Source organism: Chionomys nivalis, chromosome 6 (assembly GCF_950005125.1).
Source record: "Chionomys nivalis chromosome 6, mChiNiv1.1, whole genome shotgun sequence".
Classification (NCBI taxonomy): Eukaryota; Metazoa; Chordata; class Mammalia; order Rodentia; family Cricetidae; genus Chionomys; species Chionomys nivalis.
Genome location: NC_080091.1, coordinates 869,150 through 885,720, shown reverse-complemented (window position 1 = coordinate 885,720; position 16,571 = coordinate 869,150). Strand labels below are relative to the sequence as shown.

The 16,571-nt window shown below is 39.6% G+C and overlaps 1 protein-coding gene across 4 annotated transcripts in view; it reads right to left on the bottom strand.

Moving 5' to 3' along the window:
• Window positions 1-16,571, bottom strand: part of LOC130875741 (protection of telomeres protein 1-like) — a 59,170-nt gene that overhangs the window by 15,566 nt on the left and 27,033 nt on the right. For all 4 annotated transcript variants that reach the window (XM_057771875.1, XM_057771878.1, XM_057771876.1 and 1 more), the window contains 5 exons: window positions 15,683-15,973; window positions 12,013-12,168; window positions 7,720-7,889; window positions 3,280-3,368; window positions 2,080-2,142 (listed from right to left, as the gene is read on the bottom strand). In XM_057771875.1, the coding sequence (XP_057627858.1) occupies window positions 2,080-2,142; window positions 3,280-3,368; window positions 7,720-7,889; window positions 12,013-12,168; window positions 15,683-15,973 (769 nt within the window). The remainder of the gene's footprint in view (window positions 1-2,079; window positions 2,143-3,279; window positions 3,369-7,719; window positions 7,890-12,012; window positions 12,169-15,682; window positions 15,974-16,571) is intronic.

The following is a 16,571-nucleotide window of genomic DNA, read 5'->3' as shown; positions in this document are numbered from 1 at the left end:
TTATGCTATTTATAACTCGAATTTGATCAAGAGATATTAAAAAAACACATTCACCAAATATTATTTGTCACACGGTCTTTTGACCTGGGTTCAAGACTTTACTGAACTGTCCTTTATCAAAGAGCCAGAATGTGATGGAAACGGTTATTAGGAGGAACCCAATCATCACAGTGTTTGCACGAGAAGGGATTTATTTTGCAGGTAGAAAGGGAAGACGGTGGAAGAGGGATGATGAAGAGGGGAAGCAATCAGAATCACAAAGGAAGAGAAGGCCTGAGAACAGAGCAAATGACCGGCAAACAGAAATATGGAATTAGAAGTACAGGAAACTGGGGTGACTGGAACGAGTCTACCCTAAAGAGCTTAATACAGCAGGTGCTCCTCAGTCTCTTGATAGTCTAGGGTGCACTTTCCTTTTAGAGAACGAAACAATGCGTTTCCTTCACAGAGTTACAGTGCCTGCTTCAAATAATTAGCACAGATTTAAGACTATTATGGGATTGTCAGATACTTCCCTCTCTCCAATTGTCTTTGCCTTTCTGCTGTAATTCTAGACAATGCATATTTATCTTTCCTGTGTTCAGGCTTCAAAATCTAATGATCCTTTGTCTGCTTACCTGTTTACCTTATGACACTGATTTGAGAGGCGCAAGTGGTTGTTTTGCTGAATACAAATCTACTTAGGTGCAGCTAGTTTGTTTTTTCTCAGTTTGAGATTCTGATCTTGCTTTTTTGGCATAGAGACTACATATATGACATTATATTTCTCAGTACACCCAAAGAATGGATCCACGAGAATGGACCTTCTCTCCTCCTCCAGGGGAGGGAACTGGCGCAGCTGATTAAAGGGTGTTTAGCTTAATCTATTCTGAACGAATCCCCCATCCTTCTAACTTGCAAAGGTAAATGTGTTATTCTTTATCAAACATTTAGAACTTAGTAGTTTAAAAGCCACAGACTCACAAACCAATAATTACCAATAATTTTGTGTTGGCAAAATGATGTTATTTAGTATTTTTCTTTTTTACATTAGTTAGCCATTTTAGCCCACAGAGTTTTCATCCAATTCCAGTTTACTATTTCCTCATTATCAGCCAAGTTCAGACATCCTGGGCTGACTCACTGGACTCTAACCTATCACCAACATGATCTGATGAGCGGGTCAGACTGGCTGTTTACCATTAGCTGGGAATGTCTTTACTTTCTAGCAGTTCAGGATGTTCTTGATTTATCTCTAATTCCCTTAACCAAATTCTGGAATCCGTTTTTCCTCCAGAGATACCTGGAACTATTTTCATAAGTATATTTTCTGTGCACTATATATGCTTACTGCTTATGGAGGTCGCTGCCTCTGCACAGTGCACCTATGGCAATTTATGTATAACATCTAAGAACTGATTATAAGGCACCTTCTTTTCCGGCTCCCATTCCATGCTCACCACAGGAATAACTCCTACCGCGTAGCACCATACATTTAATGAAGTATTTCATGAACTTCTGATCACAACTTTTTTTTTCTGGATAAAAGCTTTGTGCCAACTTAGATGATGTAACAAGGGTCTATCTGGTAAATATGTACCATCATTGTTCCGGGGCACAGGGTAAAGAGTTTCTTACATGTACAATGTTAAACACAATACATAATTTTATTGAAATTAATGTCAGAGTAGAATTTATATCATTAAGCTTAGGACATGTTGAATACTACAAATTTTATAAATCTTAATTATTTATAAGTTAAAACACGTATTCAATTTAGAAATATGCACATATATGGGTTCTATCTTATATCACTGTAGGATGAGGCAGGGGAATAAAAGCTAAATATAAGCATTAAGTGTCCCTATGATGATCATAGGTCACTGGTAGGTACGAAGGGATCATTTGGGAGATGCAAAGCAGGTATCTGTGAGCTGGTTACTGCAATGGAAGTGGGCTTACTAAGCAGGCATATGCGCAGTAGTTACTGTACCGGAAGTGGGCTTACTAAGCAGGCATATGCGCAGTAGTTACTGTACCGGAAGTGGGCTTACTAAGCAGGCATATGCGCAGTAGTTACTGTACCGGAAGTGGGCTTACTTGTAGCACAGAATTGCTGACATCTTTCTACCGCATACAGTGAAACCAGGTCTGAGCCAGAGTCTACAGGAAGAGAAAAGAAAATAACACAATATGTAGCTCTTTAAGATATCTGTTAGAAACTTAATGTAAAGCCGAGACTACGTAACACTCTCCAGAGAAACTGAAGAAAGCATAAATAAATGTTCAAATGTCTTCCCCCCCCAATTTATTTGTAAATTCAACATAATTCTAATAAAAATAATAGGTTAGTCACAAAAATTGATAGGCAACATTTCTCCTGTGTTTAAGGGGAATTTAGATAATTGAAGATCATGACAGAAGAACATGAGTGTATTTATACTACATGACCTCGAGACACAGTAGTCAATAAAGTATTGTCATAAAGACTGGCAAACCAACATATCAAAGAGAACTTAGAAATCAACCCACACTTTGACTGCTGACAAAGAAAGGAAGACAATTCATAAAGAATATTTTTTTTTTACAAGAAACGATTTTGCAACCACTATTAGTAAGGGAGAGCACATACGTCACAATACACTCACAAGTGGAAAATAGAAGCCACAAAATAAACTCATTTAGCTCATTTGATGTTCTGGTGGCACTGAAGCTATTTAAATATGAAAAGGGAACAGGTACTCTAACTAGAAGTTCTTCCATTGCTCCTCGTCCCTCCACATCAAGTCAGGAGCTACTGACATATGCTCCATCACTGGCGACAGAGCCCAGCACAAAAGCCTACAGTCCACTAACTTCCACAAAGATACCTTTGTGAGATCTGGATGACTCCGTCTGCATCAAAATCCAAGATGCCCTTGAGCAAAAACCATGGACTGGTTAAGATAAAGGTAAAAGAACCTTTTGCTCCTTTTAGAAACTGATAAGCAAAACAGTTGTTGCCTAGGAAATCCAATTAGATTTTTTTTCAATGAATACGAAAAACTATACCCACATCATAAGTAAGTAATCACTGTTACTCTAATATGAAAGTGTGAATACATACTAAAAAGTGAGCTATGCTTAGTTTTGGATGTGACAAGGACAAAGGCTGAAGGTGTTGTTTTAATGTGAATACACATGCACAACATGTATAGACATATGAATTTAAAAAGAGACAGGGAAGAAAACATTCAAAAAGATAACTGTGCTCGTGGGATTATGAGGAAGTAAAATGCCAGTGCTACACATCATCCTTACTTGAAGATGTTAAACAGTCGTCTTCATCTTCTGATTGACAGGTATCATTTGAGGGCTGAATGGCTGCCAAATCTACAGATTCTAAAGCTCTGAAACACAAAAGTGTGAAGTCAAATGGAGTAAGAAAGTCAGTACGGCAGTTTATCTCTACTCATTAAATCCAGGAGTCCATACAATCATAAAATGTGCCAGATTCTACTCAGCTGTCTATGGCTTTTATAAAACTGTCTGAGGACTACAACACCCTCAAAATTAAGAGCAAAGGTAAGAAAGGTATTGCGTGGATGAGCCAGTCAGTATAATACCACAAAAACAAACACACTTGTCCGGGAATTGAATGGCTAACATTTGCAGTTGAGAGAATGTCACTCAAGTTTGGAAAAGCAAGCAGCATCAATGAGGGACACTGCCGGTTGGTATGAAAGAAGTCCCTGTTCTCCCCCAGAGCTAGACCTGGCAGTCTGCTTTAGCCTCCCCTTCCAGCTCAGCCCTCTTCATTCCTCTTTGACTCTTTGACTCCACCGACTAGCAGAACCCCTCTCTGCTGAGACCCAGGTGGGAGACCAACATCCCTCTTCCTGTCCTCCTCATTTTAGCCTCTCCACACTTGCCACTTACCTTTTGTATTGCTGCAGTCTGCCTGCCTAAGGAGCCCCTCCTCCCTGTTCACATCCACTTAGGACTCAGGGTCTTGGTACAGACCCAGGATCCCACTAATTCTTCAACATGACTCCTCTCAGCCTCTCCTTATAGCCCATCTCCATTCCTTTGTGACCCCTGCCAACGAGCAGAAAAGCTCTCTCTCTCTACAAGCCATCACGTTTCACTGAGACTCAGGGATCCCACAGTTGCCATACTTGGATAGGACACAGACTGGGCAAAACAACTCAAAGAACAGAACACCTACCCAACACAGACAAAACTAGATATCTACACCAAGAAACACCTGAAACACCCTCACACCAGATGCCTAGCTCACAGTGCAGAAACACAGACATGAGTACCCAAGACCAGAGGGCTCCCCCAGAAGGCAGCAACTCCTCTGCAATAGTCCCTGAGAAGAGCAATTTAGCCAAAATATAAAACAAGGACTTTAACATAGCAATTATGAATATGTTTAAAGACCTTAAAGATGATAGGAATAAATGTCTTAATGAAATATTTGAAAACTCAAACAGTTGAAATAATAAAAACAATTCAAGACATGAAAGTAGAATTTAATAAAGAAAAATACTAATGAAAACACAAACTCAAGTAAATCCTGAAAATGAAAAAGTAACGATGTCAAGCAAAGAACTCTAAGGTAAGTTTCACCAACAGAGTACAAGATATGGAAGAGAGGACTTTAGGTCTTAAAGACAGGGTAAAAGAACTGACAGAGAAGTCAGAACAGCCAGCAGACTGCGGCACTATGGACAGATCTTTTCCATGGGCCAGAAAATACTTTCAACAAAATAATAACAGAGAATTTTTCCAACCTAAAGAGATGTTTATCAAAGTATAAGAAGCATACAGAACACCAAATAGAAAGGACCATGAAAGAAACTCCCCATGATCCTCACAATGGAAACACTAGACAAACAGAACAAAGAAAGAATATTAAAGGGTGGAAGGGAAAAGGACCAAGTATCAGATAACAACAGACTTTAGAGTGAAGACTCCAAAAGCCAGAAGGGCCTGGACTGAGATCATGGATGCCAGCTCAGACAAATGTACCAGTGAAACTACCAATCACAATAGATGATGAAAGGAAACATTTCAATCAATTTCTGTGCACTAATACAACTCCATGGAAAGGAGGAAAAAGAAAACTTCAGTCTGAAGAGAAGGTTAATTACACCAAAGAGGATACAAGGAATAAATAACCCCAGAAGTTGGTCTAAATTGAGGAGGGGGGGAAGCCCACACCACGATAAGAAAACATTAAGAATTAATAAATACTAACTATTCATTAATAACTCTCCATATTAATGACTCCAATTCCTAAATAAAAAGACATACTAACTGACTGGATTACAAAACAGGATCAATCCTTTGTACCCAAGAAACACACCATAACATCAAGAATAGATACCACCTCAGGCAAAAGAATGGAAAAAGGTATTTCAAGGAAATGGAACCAAGAAGAAAGCAAGTGTAGCGATTTTAATATCTGACAAATTGAATTCAACCCAAAACAAAGCAGAAAAGATAGAAAGACACTACCACACTCAACAGAAAAACCCAAGAGGATATTGTAATTCTAAATATTTATGCACCAAACACAAAGACATCCAAATTCATAAAAGAAACATTACTGTAGGTAAAACAACATACCAACCCTCACACCTTAATAGTGACTGACCTCAATTCCTCACCCCTGATAACAGGCAGGTCCTTCCGATAAAACAGAGAAATGGTTGAATTGAACAACATCATAAGCTAAGTGGACCTAACAGCATTTACAGAACAGTCCACCCCAATACCAAAGATCATGCTTTCTCTTCAGCAGTCATCGAGTTTCCTCCAAAACTGACTACATATTAGGACAAAACCAACTCTCAACAGATACGAGCAAACTGAAATAACTTCCTGTATCCCATCTGACCTCTGTGGATTAAAGCTGAATATCAACAACAGAAACAACAGAAAGCTTATGAATTCATGGAAACTGAAGAAACCACGATTGAAAAGAAAACTGGGTCAAGGGAGAAATTAAGGAAACAAGAAACTTTCTAGAATTCAATGACAATGAAAATATAACAAACCCAAACTTCCGGGACACTATGAAAGTGGTTCTAAGAGGTAAATTTAGAGCCAACATCAAAACACTGGAGAAATTTCGTACTAATAATGTAAGAACATGCTTAAAAGCTCTAGAAAAACAAGAAGAAATAATACCTAAAAGAAAAAAGTGATAGAAAAAATTATGAAGCTCAAAGCTAAAATGAATTTCACCCAGCTACAAACCATGTAGCCTGCAGCAGATACTTGTTTGCAATATATACCAGTGCAATATTAGCACAAAAGTTATAGAAGTTACTCACCACTTTTAAAAATTGGATTTAAGACCTACTCCCTTACATGGTACCCATACATGACAATGTTACGTGGACAAGAACCAAAGACTAGATAGGTCATGGGCCTTATGGGAAAAATATTTTTCTGTTAAAGGAACATAGCAATAAAATGACTCCCAATGACACATCAGTCTACCCATCAAGCAGAGCACCATTCAGCCTCGTCAGGAGAGTTTCCTTTTGCGGTAGATAGCAATTAATAGAGAGATCACAACTCGACAGTGTGCAGATAGTTGAGACTTTGAAGCAGTCAGGTCTGAATCAAAGCCCTCCCCTCAAAGCTCAGAAATCTATGCAAAAGAGGAAGCAGAAAACTCTGAGAGTCAGAGGTGTTAATGTCTCCAATGATATAGCACCTTCCAGGAACAACAGGTGGATGTATTCATGACCTCTCAGAGACTGCAACAGCATTCATAAGACCCACACATGTTTAAATTAGACCAATTCCCAGCCCTGAGAGGGGAAGGTGGACACAAAGTCCCACCCCAAACCAAGATGCTACTTAACAAAGAACACACGCTGACAAGGGAAGTCAGTGCTCTGCAGTGCGGTGCCCCTGAGTACGTTGACCACACACTAGGGGGCAGGACTCATGCCGGGAGTATTTGGTCAATACAAAAGGAACTCTGTAATTTTTTTGGATGCACTTTTTGTTTTGTTATTTTCAGTCTCTGTTGATTTTTTTCTTGTGTATGTGTGTGTGTTTTGATTTGTCTTTCTGTTTGTTTTGTTGTTGTTTATTTTAAGAGAGAGAAAATATGGAGTTAGGCGTGTAGGAAGGAGGGAAAAATCTGTGAAGAGATAGGGAAAGATAATTAAAATGTATTGTATGAAAAAGATGCAATTAAGAAAAAATAATGGAAAAGTTAAATAATATGCTGTACACTGTGAGCCACAATAATATGGAACTAGTAAAATAGAAACTTAATGTTAAAAGCAATTGAAATGAATTAAAACTGATATGACAATAATTTTGTCAGTTTACAGAATGGTGTGCTTTCTCTTTGAAGATGCATTGATTCTCCCTTTAGAATATGAAAGTTGTTCTGTACACAGTAGACTGACAGAAGTTTAATTGTTGAAAACTTATATAATAATACTGGACCAAGAGTCACGTTCACTTGGCTCACCATTAGAATAATAAACACTATGGGGATGGGTCTAAGGTATATCAGTGACCCAGTCTGCCTAGACTGGGATGGGAAGATCAGAGGCCCAGTTGGCCTAGTCAGGGCGAGAGTCTGAGTTAAATTCTCCACAAGTCCATGAGAAGAATCAGGGAAAAGACAAAGGCCACACACAGCCCAGGAATGATACTTCCTTATAAATAACCTAATGATGATCATATTTATATTTTCTAAGAAGAGAATAAAAAACTCACCTTTTCAGCTGATCTACGTCAGGGTTACTTTCTGGTAAGACTCTGATCCCCCGACCATAGCTGGTCCCTCCATGAAGATGGAATTCCAACCTTACCAGTGAAGTCATGGACTCCGAATTAACTGGCTGAAGTCTGGTATGGAGGCTATAGATTCTAAGAAAGCTTCCAATCTGAAAGATTTTTAAAGAAGATCATTTCAGAAAAGGGGCCTAATGAAAACAATTTCTGATATTTGATAATTCAAAACCAAAATGAGGTAGCAATTCGACAAGCAAGGACGGCATCTACCCAGGGGAGAGTGGCAGCAGGGACACACTGGGCCTGCACAGCAGCTTCAGAGGCCCTTATCAGATCGTCACCAGGGGCATGCCTGTGCACACACCCATGCGCTCACTACACAACGCAAGCAGGCCCAATCCCAGAGGGCCATCAATAAAATATACGCAAGGAATCCAAGACCTAAATAAAATTCTTTTTGATAGTTATTTCTGAAAAGAATTTGCTTGAATAAATTTAAATGAGATTAAATATGAGGAATAATATCCTCTCACTATGAGACAGGAGAAAAACTTTATAAACATGTAACTACATAAAAATGGCCTTCATTTCTTTTCACAAGATAATTTTCCTGATAGCTACAGCAATGCTTGTGCCTTAGTCTTCTGACTGATGAGATTATAGGTATGTGCCACTATGTGCTTTCCCCATCCTACAAATTCTATTGATATCAAAGTTTTTTTTTTAATAAAGCACTTGTACTTTTATCACAATCTTACAAAATATATTCTATAAAGTAAAATATAGGGTTAAGCCAGAATTTTGAAATAACGATATTAGACTTAGTCTTGGCTATTTTGCTACATTTAGTGTAAGAAACAACTAGAGATTTTTTTTTCAATGACGATTTCAAGTAAGAACATGTAGTAGGTTAGTCAAAGCCACAGGCGATGTGGGAGAGTCTTCTGTTTTGTGTTGATTTCATTGGTTAATAAAGAAACTGCCTTGGCCCTTTAATAGGACAGAATATTAGGTAGGCGGAGTAGACAGAACAGAATGCTGGGAGAAAGAAGCCGAGTCAGGCAGTCGTCATGATTCTCCCACCTGACACAAACACAGGTTAAGAACTTCCCTGGTAAGCCACCTTGTGGTGCTACACACATTTTTAAAAATGGGTTAAAGCAAGATGTGAAAATTAGCCAATAAGAGGCTACAGATAATGGGCCAGACAGTGTTTAAAAGAATACAGTTTCCGTGTAATTATTTTGGGGCATAGGCTAGCCAGGCGGCCAGGAGCTGGGGTGGCAGGGAAGCGGCCCGTCACTCCTCACTACACACAGGCATTTAGATAGAGTGCTGTGGTATAAGTCTCTATTACCAGGTACTGGGGAATACTGTGTATTGTTTATGTCATGGTTCAAACCTAGCCTGGACAACCCCATTTAAACAGAGACTGCCACTCCACCTAATGGGAAAAGATACACAATGTGAACTGCGTTGCCGTTTATGTAGATGTGAACAAAGGGCTGCAGAAAAGGAGACTTCATTCACTTGCATAAAAATAGCATTCCTGACTGCAGCAGGTGAGAAGGCGCCCTTGAAGCACAATTAATACAAACTCAGAGAGAAATTGGTGTTCAAACTGAAGATCTGAAAAGCAAAGCAGTCAGCCATTGGCTCTGACCACGACCGCAGTCCAAAAATGGCGCTCCTGCCTCCAGGAATCTCAGAATGAGACAGAGCTGTCTCCTCTCATTTTGTAATCCTGTCTAGTTCTGAGATTAAAGGCGTGAACCCTGGGATAAAAGGTATGCACCACCTGGTTTCATTGTGGTGACATAATACAGTGGAAAGAGGCATCAAATGGAGGGAGAGGGGAGGGGTAGAAGGGAGAGACAAGGAGCCCAAGCCAGCTTCTACTCCGCACTCCCCGACGGAGCAGAGTGGTCAGGGTGAAGGTCCACCCTCCCACCACCACCCCTCATGCCAGGGCACCTCACTTTCTGTGGCCTGTGTGCTTCTGAGGACAGGGAGGCAAGAGGAGGGATCAAGTCCACTCTTTCCCAACTTCCTTTACTGGCTCCTCAGAAAAACAAAGCAGAAAACCACGAGGGAAATATGCATTTTCTAAGAAGGATCCAAAGTGAGATACTAGGATAGTAAATGAAGCAATTTCGACTTCTCAATGATTTTTGGAATGCTTCTTACTTTTTTATTAGTAGAGCAGATTTTTGTAACCTTTGAAGGATCAGAAAGAAGACTGAAATTTGGAGAGAAAAATTACATTAATAAACACGAATTTAACTGCCAAAACCATGGTTTCCTTACCATTAACTTTTAAATTTAAGAAAATCAGAGGCAGAAATTTCAGTGTCTTTCATGACATCTGAAAATGTCTTTTTTTTTATTCTAAAAATGAGAATGAAAGACAAAGGTCAAGAGCACTCTGGAGAGCAAGAGGCAGAGACAGTGGGGACACCAGAAGGTTCCACATGCAGCTTTGCTTCAGAGGAACCTGTGGTAAATCGTCAAGAGGAAGTTTCATAGTGAATGCCGGGGTTTATTATCCTGCACCACACTGCACGATCCGGATCTACAGGCCAGAGAGAACCTATCTTTCTGAACACATCACAGAGTAAAGATGACAAGTTGCTCTTATCAGAAATGCCTTCTGGAGACAATGCTGTATCTTGTTAAAGTTTGAGTAAACGTTACTGTGCAATGTGCCTGATGCTTATTACTTGCGTGGTCTTGTCAATAATGCAGTAGGGTTCCACAAGCAGAGGAATGACAGTAAAAACATAAAATGCAAAAGTCTAACCAATATAGAACTATTAAAAACAAGAGTTTTCTCATCAAAAAAAGTACAATATCTTTATTTTTTCCTGTAGTCAATCTACAATTATTGGTTCACAACTGGCCAAGATGTAATAACAACTATGAGTATTTTACACTGTTTTAAGACTGCATCGAGATATGAGTGTGTAATTAGTAAGTATGATTTTAGCTTATAGACAAAAAGTTTAAAATGTCATTTTGTACTTGTACATCTGTAAAAAATACTAGAAGAATAGCTTAATACAAAATGAATTTCACAGAGAACCTGAGCTGAAACTGACCTGAGGGCCCCTTCCTTGAAGACGAGCTTTCATGGTACTAGAAGGTGTCATGTGAGGCTCCAAAGAAAAGCAACCGAGAGTCCTACCCTGCTACGATGCCCGTGAACCCCAACAACGACCAGCATGGCACAGTAACCCCAAGGATGCAGCAGTAGCCTGCGTACCTTAGTGGGAACCAACAGCTCTGTAATCGGATTAGAGTCAGTTTAACAAGAGGGGAACCTCGTCAGCCGCCCAGGGTTAGAGGAGAACCCACAACTGCTACTCTAACAGACCAGCACAATTCCTAACTACACTCGAAATACACGGCCTCACACCCGCAAGTGTGCTCATCACCACTCATCAAGGGAACTTCTTTATAATGGACAAAGATCACTACCAGAAAGCCACAACCAAAATGTAGAATTGTAGAGCCCAGTCCTGATAAATACACACCAACAGTACAAGCCTCACACCTAAAGTTCAGGGATCATTTCAGATGACATGAGATAACATTATAAGAGCCAGAGGAACTGGAACTTTGTGGTGACAATATGTCTTCTAGAAATGTAAGAGAACTAAACCCATGAAGTCTTATCTCTGAGGCTGCCTAAACATGACCTGAACAAGGATGATATGAACAGACAGCTAATGTGGAAGGGAGAGAGGCCGTGACACTTCATTCCTAAACAAAGAACTTCAGGCAACCCAGCGGTGCCGAGAGTGGAGAAAGAGTCTCCAGGGATGAGCTCATCAATTGGTTATCCAATACCAAATGTCACACTAAAACATACATGCAAGTAACACTATAAAGATCAAACATATAGTATTTATATATTTATGAATCAACACAATAATATACACATTAACAACAAAGAAAAAGAGGCCAAGAATTGGAAGGAAGTAAGGGGAATGGATACATGGCAGGGTTTGGAGGAAGAAAGGGATAAATAATGTGATATAATTTTATTCTCAAAAATTACAATAAAGATTTATGGCTGCATAAGATGGGTTCAGAGTTTTCTTTAACTTAGACACATATATGTTTTCTAAACTTAAAAGCTGAAACAAGTAAATCTGAAATGAATTTCTAGACTCTAAATAACAAATAAATCTACAAATAAAATTATATCAACAAAAATTACAACTGAAAAGAACACAGAAACAAAATAGCATACATCTTTCTAGTCAACATCACCTTCAGGGATTTTGCCATTTGGACATGATTATCATAAACTACAACGTCTATCACCAGATTCTGTAGCCGCAGGATGTGACTTAAGTCACCTTCGAGCACAAGGTCTTGGATGCAGACTCTCCAAGAGGGAAACTTCGTCCTGGTGCCATCCCATACCTGTCATAGGGTAGTAAAGCAAATCTTAGGAATATTTTTGCAAAAACAGAGTCAAATTTAAAAATAAACAGACATACGCTGGTATCTATAATGCTTTAAAGTGTGAAGTCCCTTATTCTGTGATCATGGAGCAACTAAACAGGTACTGTCTTGATGGAGGTGGGTCTTGTATTCTGTTGCTTTCATTGGTTAATTAATAAAGAAACTGCCTAAGCCCATTTGATAGGCCAACCCTTAGGTGGGTGGAGTAAACAGAACAGAATGCTGGGAGAAAGAAGCCGAGTCAGGGAGTCGCCATGATTCTCTCACTCCAGACAGACGCAGGTTAAGATCTTTCTTGGTAAGCCAGCCCGTGGTGCTACACAGAATATTAAAAATGGGTTAGATCAATATGTAAGAGCTAGCCAATAAGAGGCTAGAGCTAATGGGCCAAACAGTGTTTAAAAAGATACAGTTTCCGTGTAATTATTTCTGGTAAAGCCATGAAGGCGGCCGGGTGCTGGGGACGCAGCCCCGCCGCTCTTATTACAACAGTGTCTGTCACATAACAAATGTAGGAAGATGTGAAAATCACCATACGATGCCACACGAAACTAACCTGGTGCAGACTTTAGACTGACTTTTTTTTTCTATTCTGGGCTCAAAGACACTGTGGTCACACCCCACCTCTTGGGGATGTATGACTTCTGCATTGCTACCAAAGATAAAGCTCTGAGATGGAATGGAGGTGTTAAGTCATGAAACTATAACAGTTTCAACTGAATAACAAAACAAAACTAAACAGAACAGAATATGCTTGAACAAATTACAACTGAAAAGCATTTGCTCTGCACATGCACTGTATAAATACAACAGGCTGAAAGTACAATGATTTTTAAAGATCACTGAAGCCGGAGAGCTGACAATGCATGCTGCTCTGGCAGAAGTCATGAGTTTGATTCCCACTACCCATGTCAAACATCTGACAACTGCCTGTAACCTCAACCTTAGGGGGTCAGACACGCTCCTACAGCCTCCCTAGGCATCTGTACAAATGTGCATATTCCCACACATATACATGTAATAAAAAATACATTTGTAAGCCACTGGTAAAACATGGTGATCTGGTTAACTCTCAACTTGACACAGCCCAGATCCGTCTGAGAAGAGAGCCTCACTTAACTGCCGAGATCAGACTGGCTTGTGTGACGAAGACTGCTTTGATTATTCATGGATACAGGAGGGCCCAGTCCACTGTGGGCTACATCATCCTTAGGCAGGTAGTCCGGAACCAAGAAAAAAAACTGCTCAGCACAAGCTGGTCTATAAACCAGTGAACAAGTGGTAGCATCCTCCATGCTTTCTGCCATACTTACTGAGTTTTGCATGAATTCTACGTTTAAAGTTAGAGGATTTTTGGTGTGGAATTTCAAGCTTCAAGTTCCTGATTGAATACCTGCCCTCATATCCTTTGGACTGTGACCTAAAAGTATAAACCAGATTAACCCTTCTCTAGGTTGCTTGTGGTCTTATCACAGCAACAGAAATGATACGAGAACACATGGCTGCTGAGAAAACTGGAAATGAATGCACCATGATTACTAAAAAGTGGGCCACAGTTAGTACTGTGCTAAGGTTGAATAAGAAAATAATTATATTATTTTACATACTAACCAGGTATAATTCAGAGAGAATAATGTCTGCTTGCTTCTGTTTTTAATAGTTAATTAAAAAATTATGTCTGAGGTCAGTAGTAATAGTGCAGACCTTTAATACCAGATGTAGGCAGATCTCTGTGAGTTCAAGGCCAGTCTGGTCTAAATAGTGAGCCAGGACAGCAAGGGCTTTGTACAGAGACCATATCTCAAAGAACAAAATTATCAGAAAAAAAAAATCAAAATTCCATTCTGAAAAAGTCATTAAGAGAATATTGTTATTTATCTCCAAAGACATTTTTGCTATTGTATGGACATTTTCAGTCTATGAATGAAGGCATATCAATAAGCAGACTATTACTAAAGTTTATTTCAACAAGTCCATGTCTGTAACTTCACATATAGTTAAAGAACATTCTAGCACACAGAAGTAGTCTTTTGTTTTGTTTCAAGTGCACTTTTCCCAAACATTTAAAAGAATTTCTACACAGGAAATTTATAAAATTAAAATTGTTAGATCATATGCAGAGACTTGAGACATAATTTTAAACTATCCCTAAGAAAACTTAACTTTTTTACATTCACTTCTTAATGCTGATTTTCAAATAATTCCTTGATCTTGTTCATACTCATCAACACTGCAGCCTCAAGGCAGAGGACCCGCCCAGGCTTCACCCCTAACCGAGAAGTGACTGGCAGCTGCTGGCTGCTGCAAGAGGAAGTAGGGATGCGGGACAGTTAGAGGAGATGTGGGAGTGGACTGTGATCACGTTTCATTGCATGCAAGCACGAAATTCTCAAAGAGTAAATTGTTTAAAGAAAAACTCTTTCTCCAAGGTAAAATAAGTTACTCAAGAGCTGGATGACTTATGTGAAAAAAATCAATCTATCTACTCACACGGTGCTTGAGAGAGAAACAATCTATCTACTCACACGGTGCTTGAGAGAGAAAAACAATCTATCTACTCACACGGTGCTTGAGAGAGAAACAATCTATCTACTCACACGGTGCTTGAGAGAGAAATGCACTCTTGCCGCTATTCACTGAGCTCGCAAGGCTTTAGCTCAGAATTCAACTGCTTTTCTCAGCACAATCGTCTAAAGGAACCCGGCACAGAGTCAGCATCTCTGTTCTCTGGAACGTTTAGTGGCTGGTCAGGGGACATCAGTTCCGGGTAGCCTCCCTTCACTCGCTCACTTTAAGTATTTGCTTTCTCACAGCACTGTTTCTGTGAAGCTGGACTTTCACTTTGAGGGTTCCTTCGAAACGTGCCAGCAGTATGGGTAAGCCCTTAATCTTGTCCAAGCACCACGACATTTCACTGACGGTCTGATTATTTATTACAAGTGACAGAGAATTAAGCACAGGACCTTGGTCATATAGCAGTACTGCTCAAAAAATCCTGAAAAGTATGGTCCAGCAAAGAATTTGATTAAGTAATGACCTTCTGCAGGTCATTCATGGGCATTACTTATGTTCCTATTTTTTTTTTTTTGGCTGCTTTAAAAACAAGAAAGATAAGAAATATCTCAGTATTACCTGTGCCTCTCCCGTGAGTCAGGCAGTTATGACAGGGCCAGAACTGAAGTGGATTGGGGACAACATAGCTAACTTTCACAGAGCAGCAGAAACACACCCTGGAGTGTCACTAAAAGAACTCGTGGGTTTTATTATTAAAATAAGAAATAAATGCAGATATCATACCATTTGTAAAGTACACATCTGACAATGGTGTTCTCTCCGGAGGGAAGGCACAGAGAAATGCAGGAGCACAGCATCAAGAATTTTAACTCAGTATAAAATAGCTTGTAAATCAGTTATGGGAGGGCCGCAGGCTCCTTACTGTGCGTTAGCACCGCCTCAAGGATTTAAAACGTACCTTCAGAAGAAAAGATGTCCCATCCACTTCTGCTTTGCCGAGGAGCTGACAGGTCAGGTCACAGTACTGCATGGGGTGGACGTCAGAGAGCGGCAGTAGGGTGGAGGAAGGTGGCACATGTGTGGATGCCCAAGCCCGCAAGGCTTCTACCATATTGTGGTCCAGAGCAGTGATGCTATAGTTTTTGCCAGAAGTGCGCAGTGTCATAGGAGACAGTAAAGTACCATCAAATGTCAAAGATGCAAAACCATACTTGCTGATTGCCTGAAGTTCGTTTTTATATACTTGGATCTAATAACGTGGGACAAAGCAGAAAACAAACAAAACAGCTGATATGAAACCCAGGAACCAAAGAACTTGAGATGTTAAGTTTTTCTAGTGTGAGAAGCAGAGTGACCCTTTACTATTTCTTACTGAATTAATTCATGAAACAATACAATCAACACATACTGTATCAGAGTATAGAAGCATTCAACTTTAAAACAGTACAATTGATACTTTTTAGACCAGTAGCTAACTAATAGTTATCCCGATTCTCTAAACTTGCACTCTTACATTTGTGTGTTTAATTTATTGAAGTATAATTTTCCTAGAGGAAAATATAATGTGCCAGTTATTTCTGTGGTATAGTGGAATCCAGAACCCACCAATGTGTGAAGCAAGCACACGCAACAGAGGCTAAGTCACCCTCGCTATGAGTGAGCTGGGCCATGCCGGAAGGACTTTAGCTGCCTGAGTCTTCAGGCTCATTTATCAAATAAGTGGTTTTAGTATTTTCTTCCCAAACTGACTTTGTTCATATAAAATGCTCCCCTTTCTCTTCACAAATTTCTGGTGGTTCTTCATGTCTGATAGTAAGATATAGCCATTTCATTTTGTTGTTGCTTGA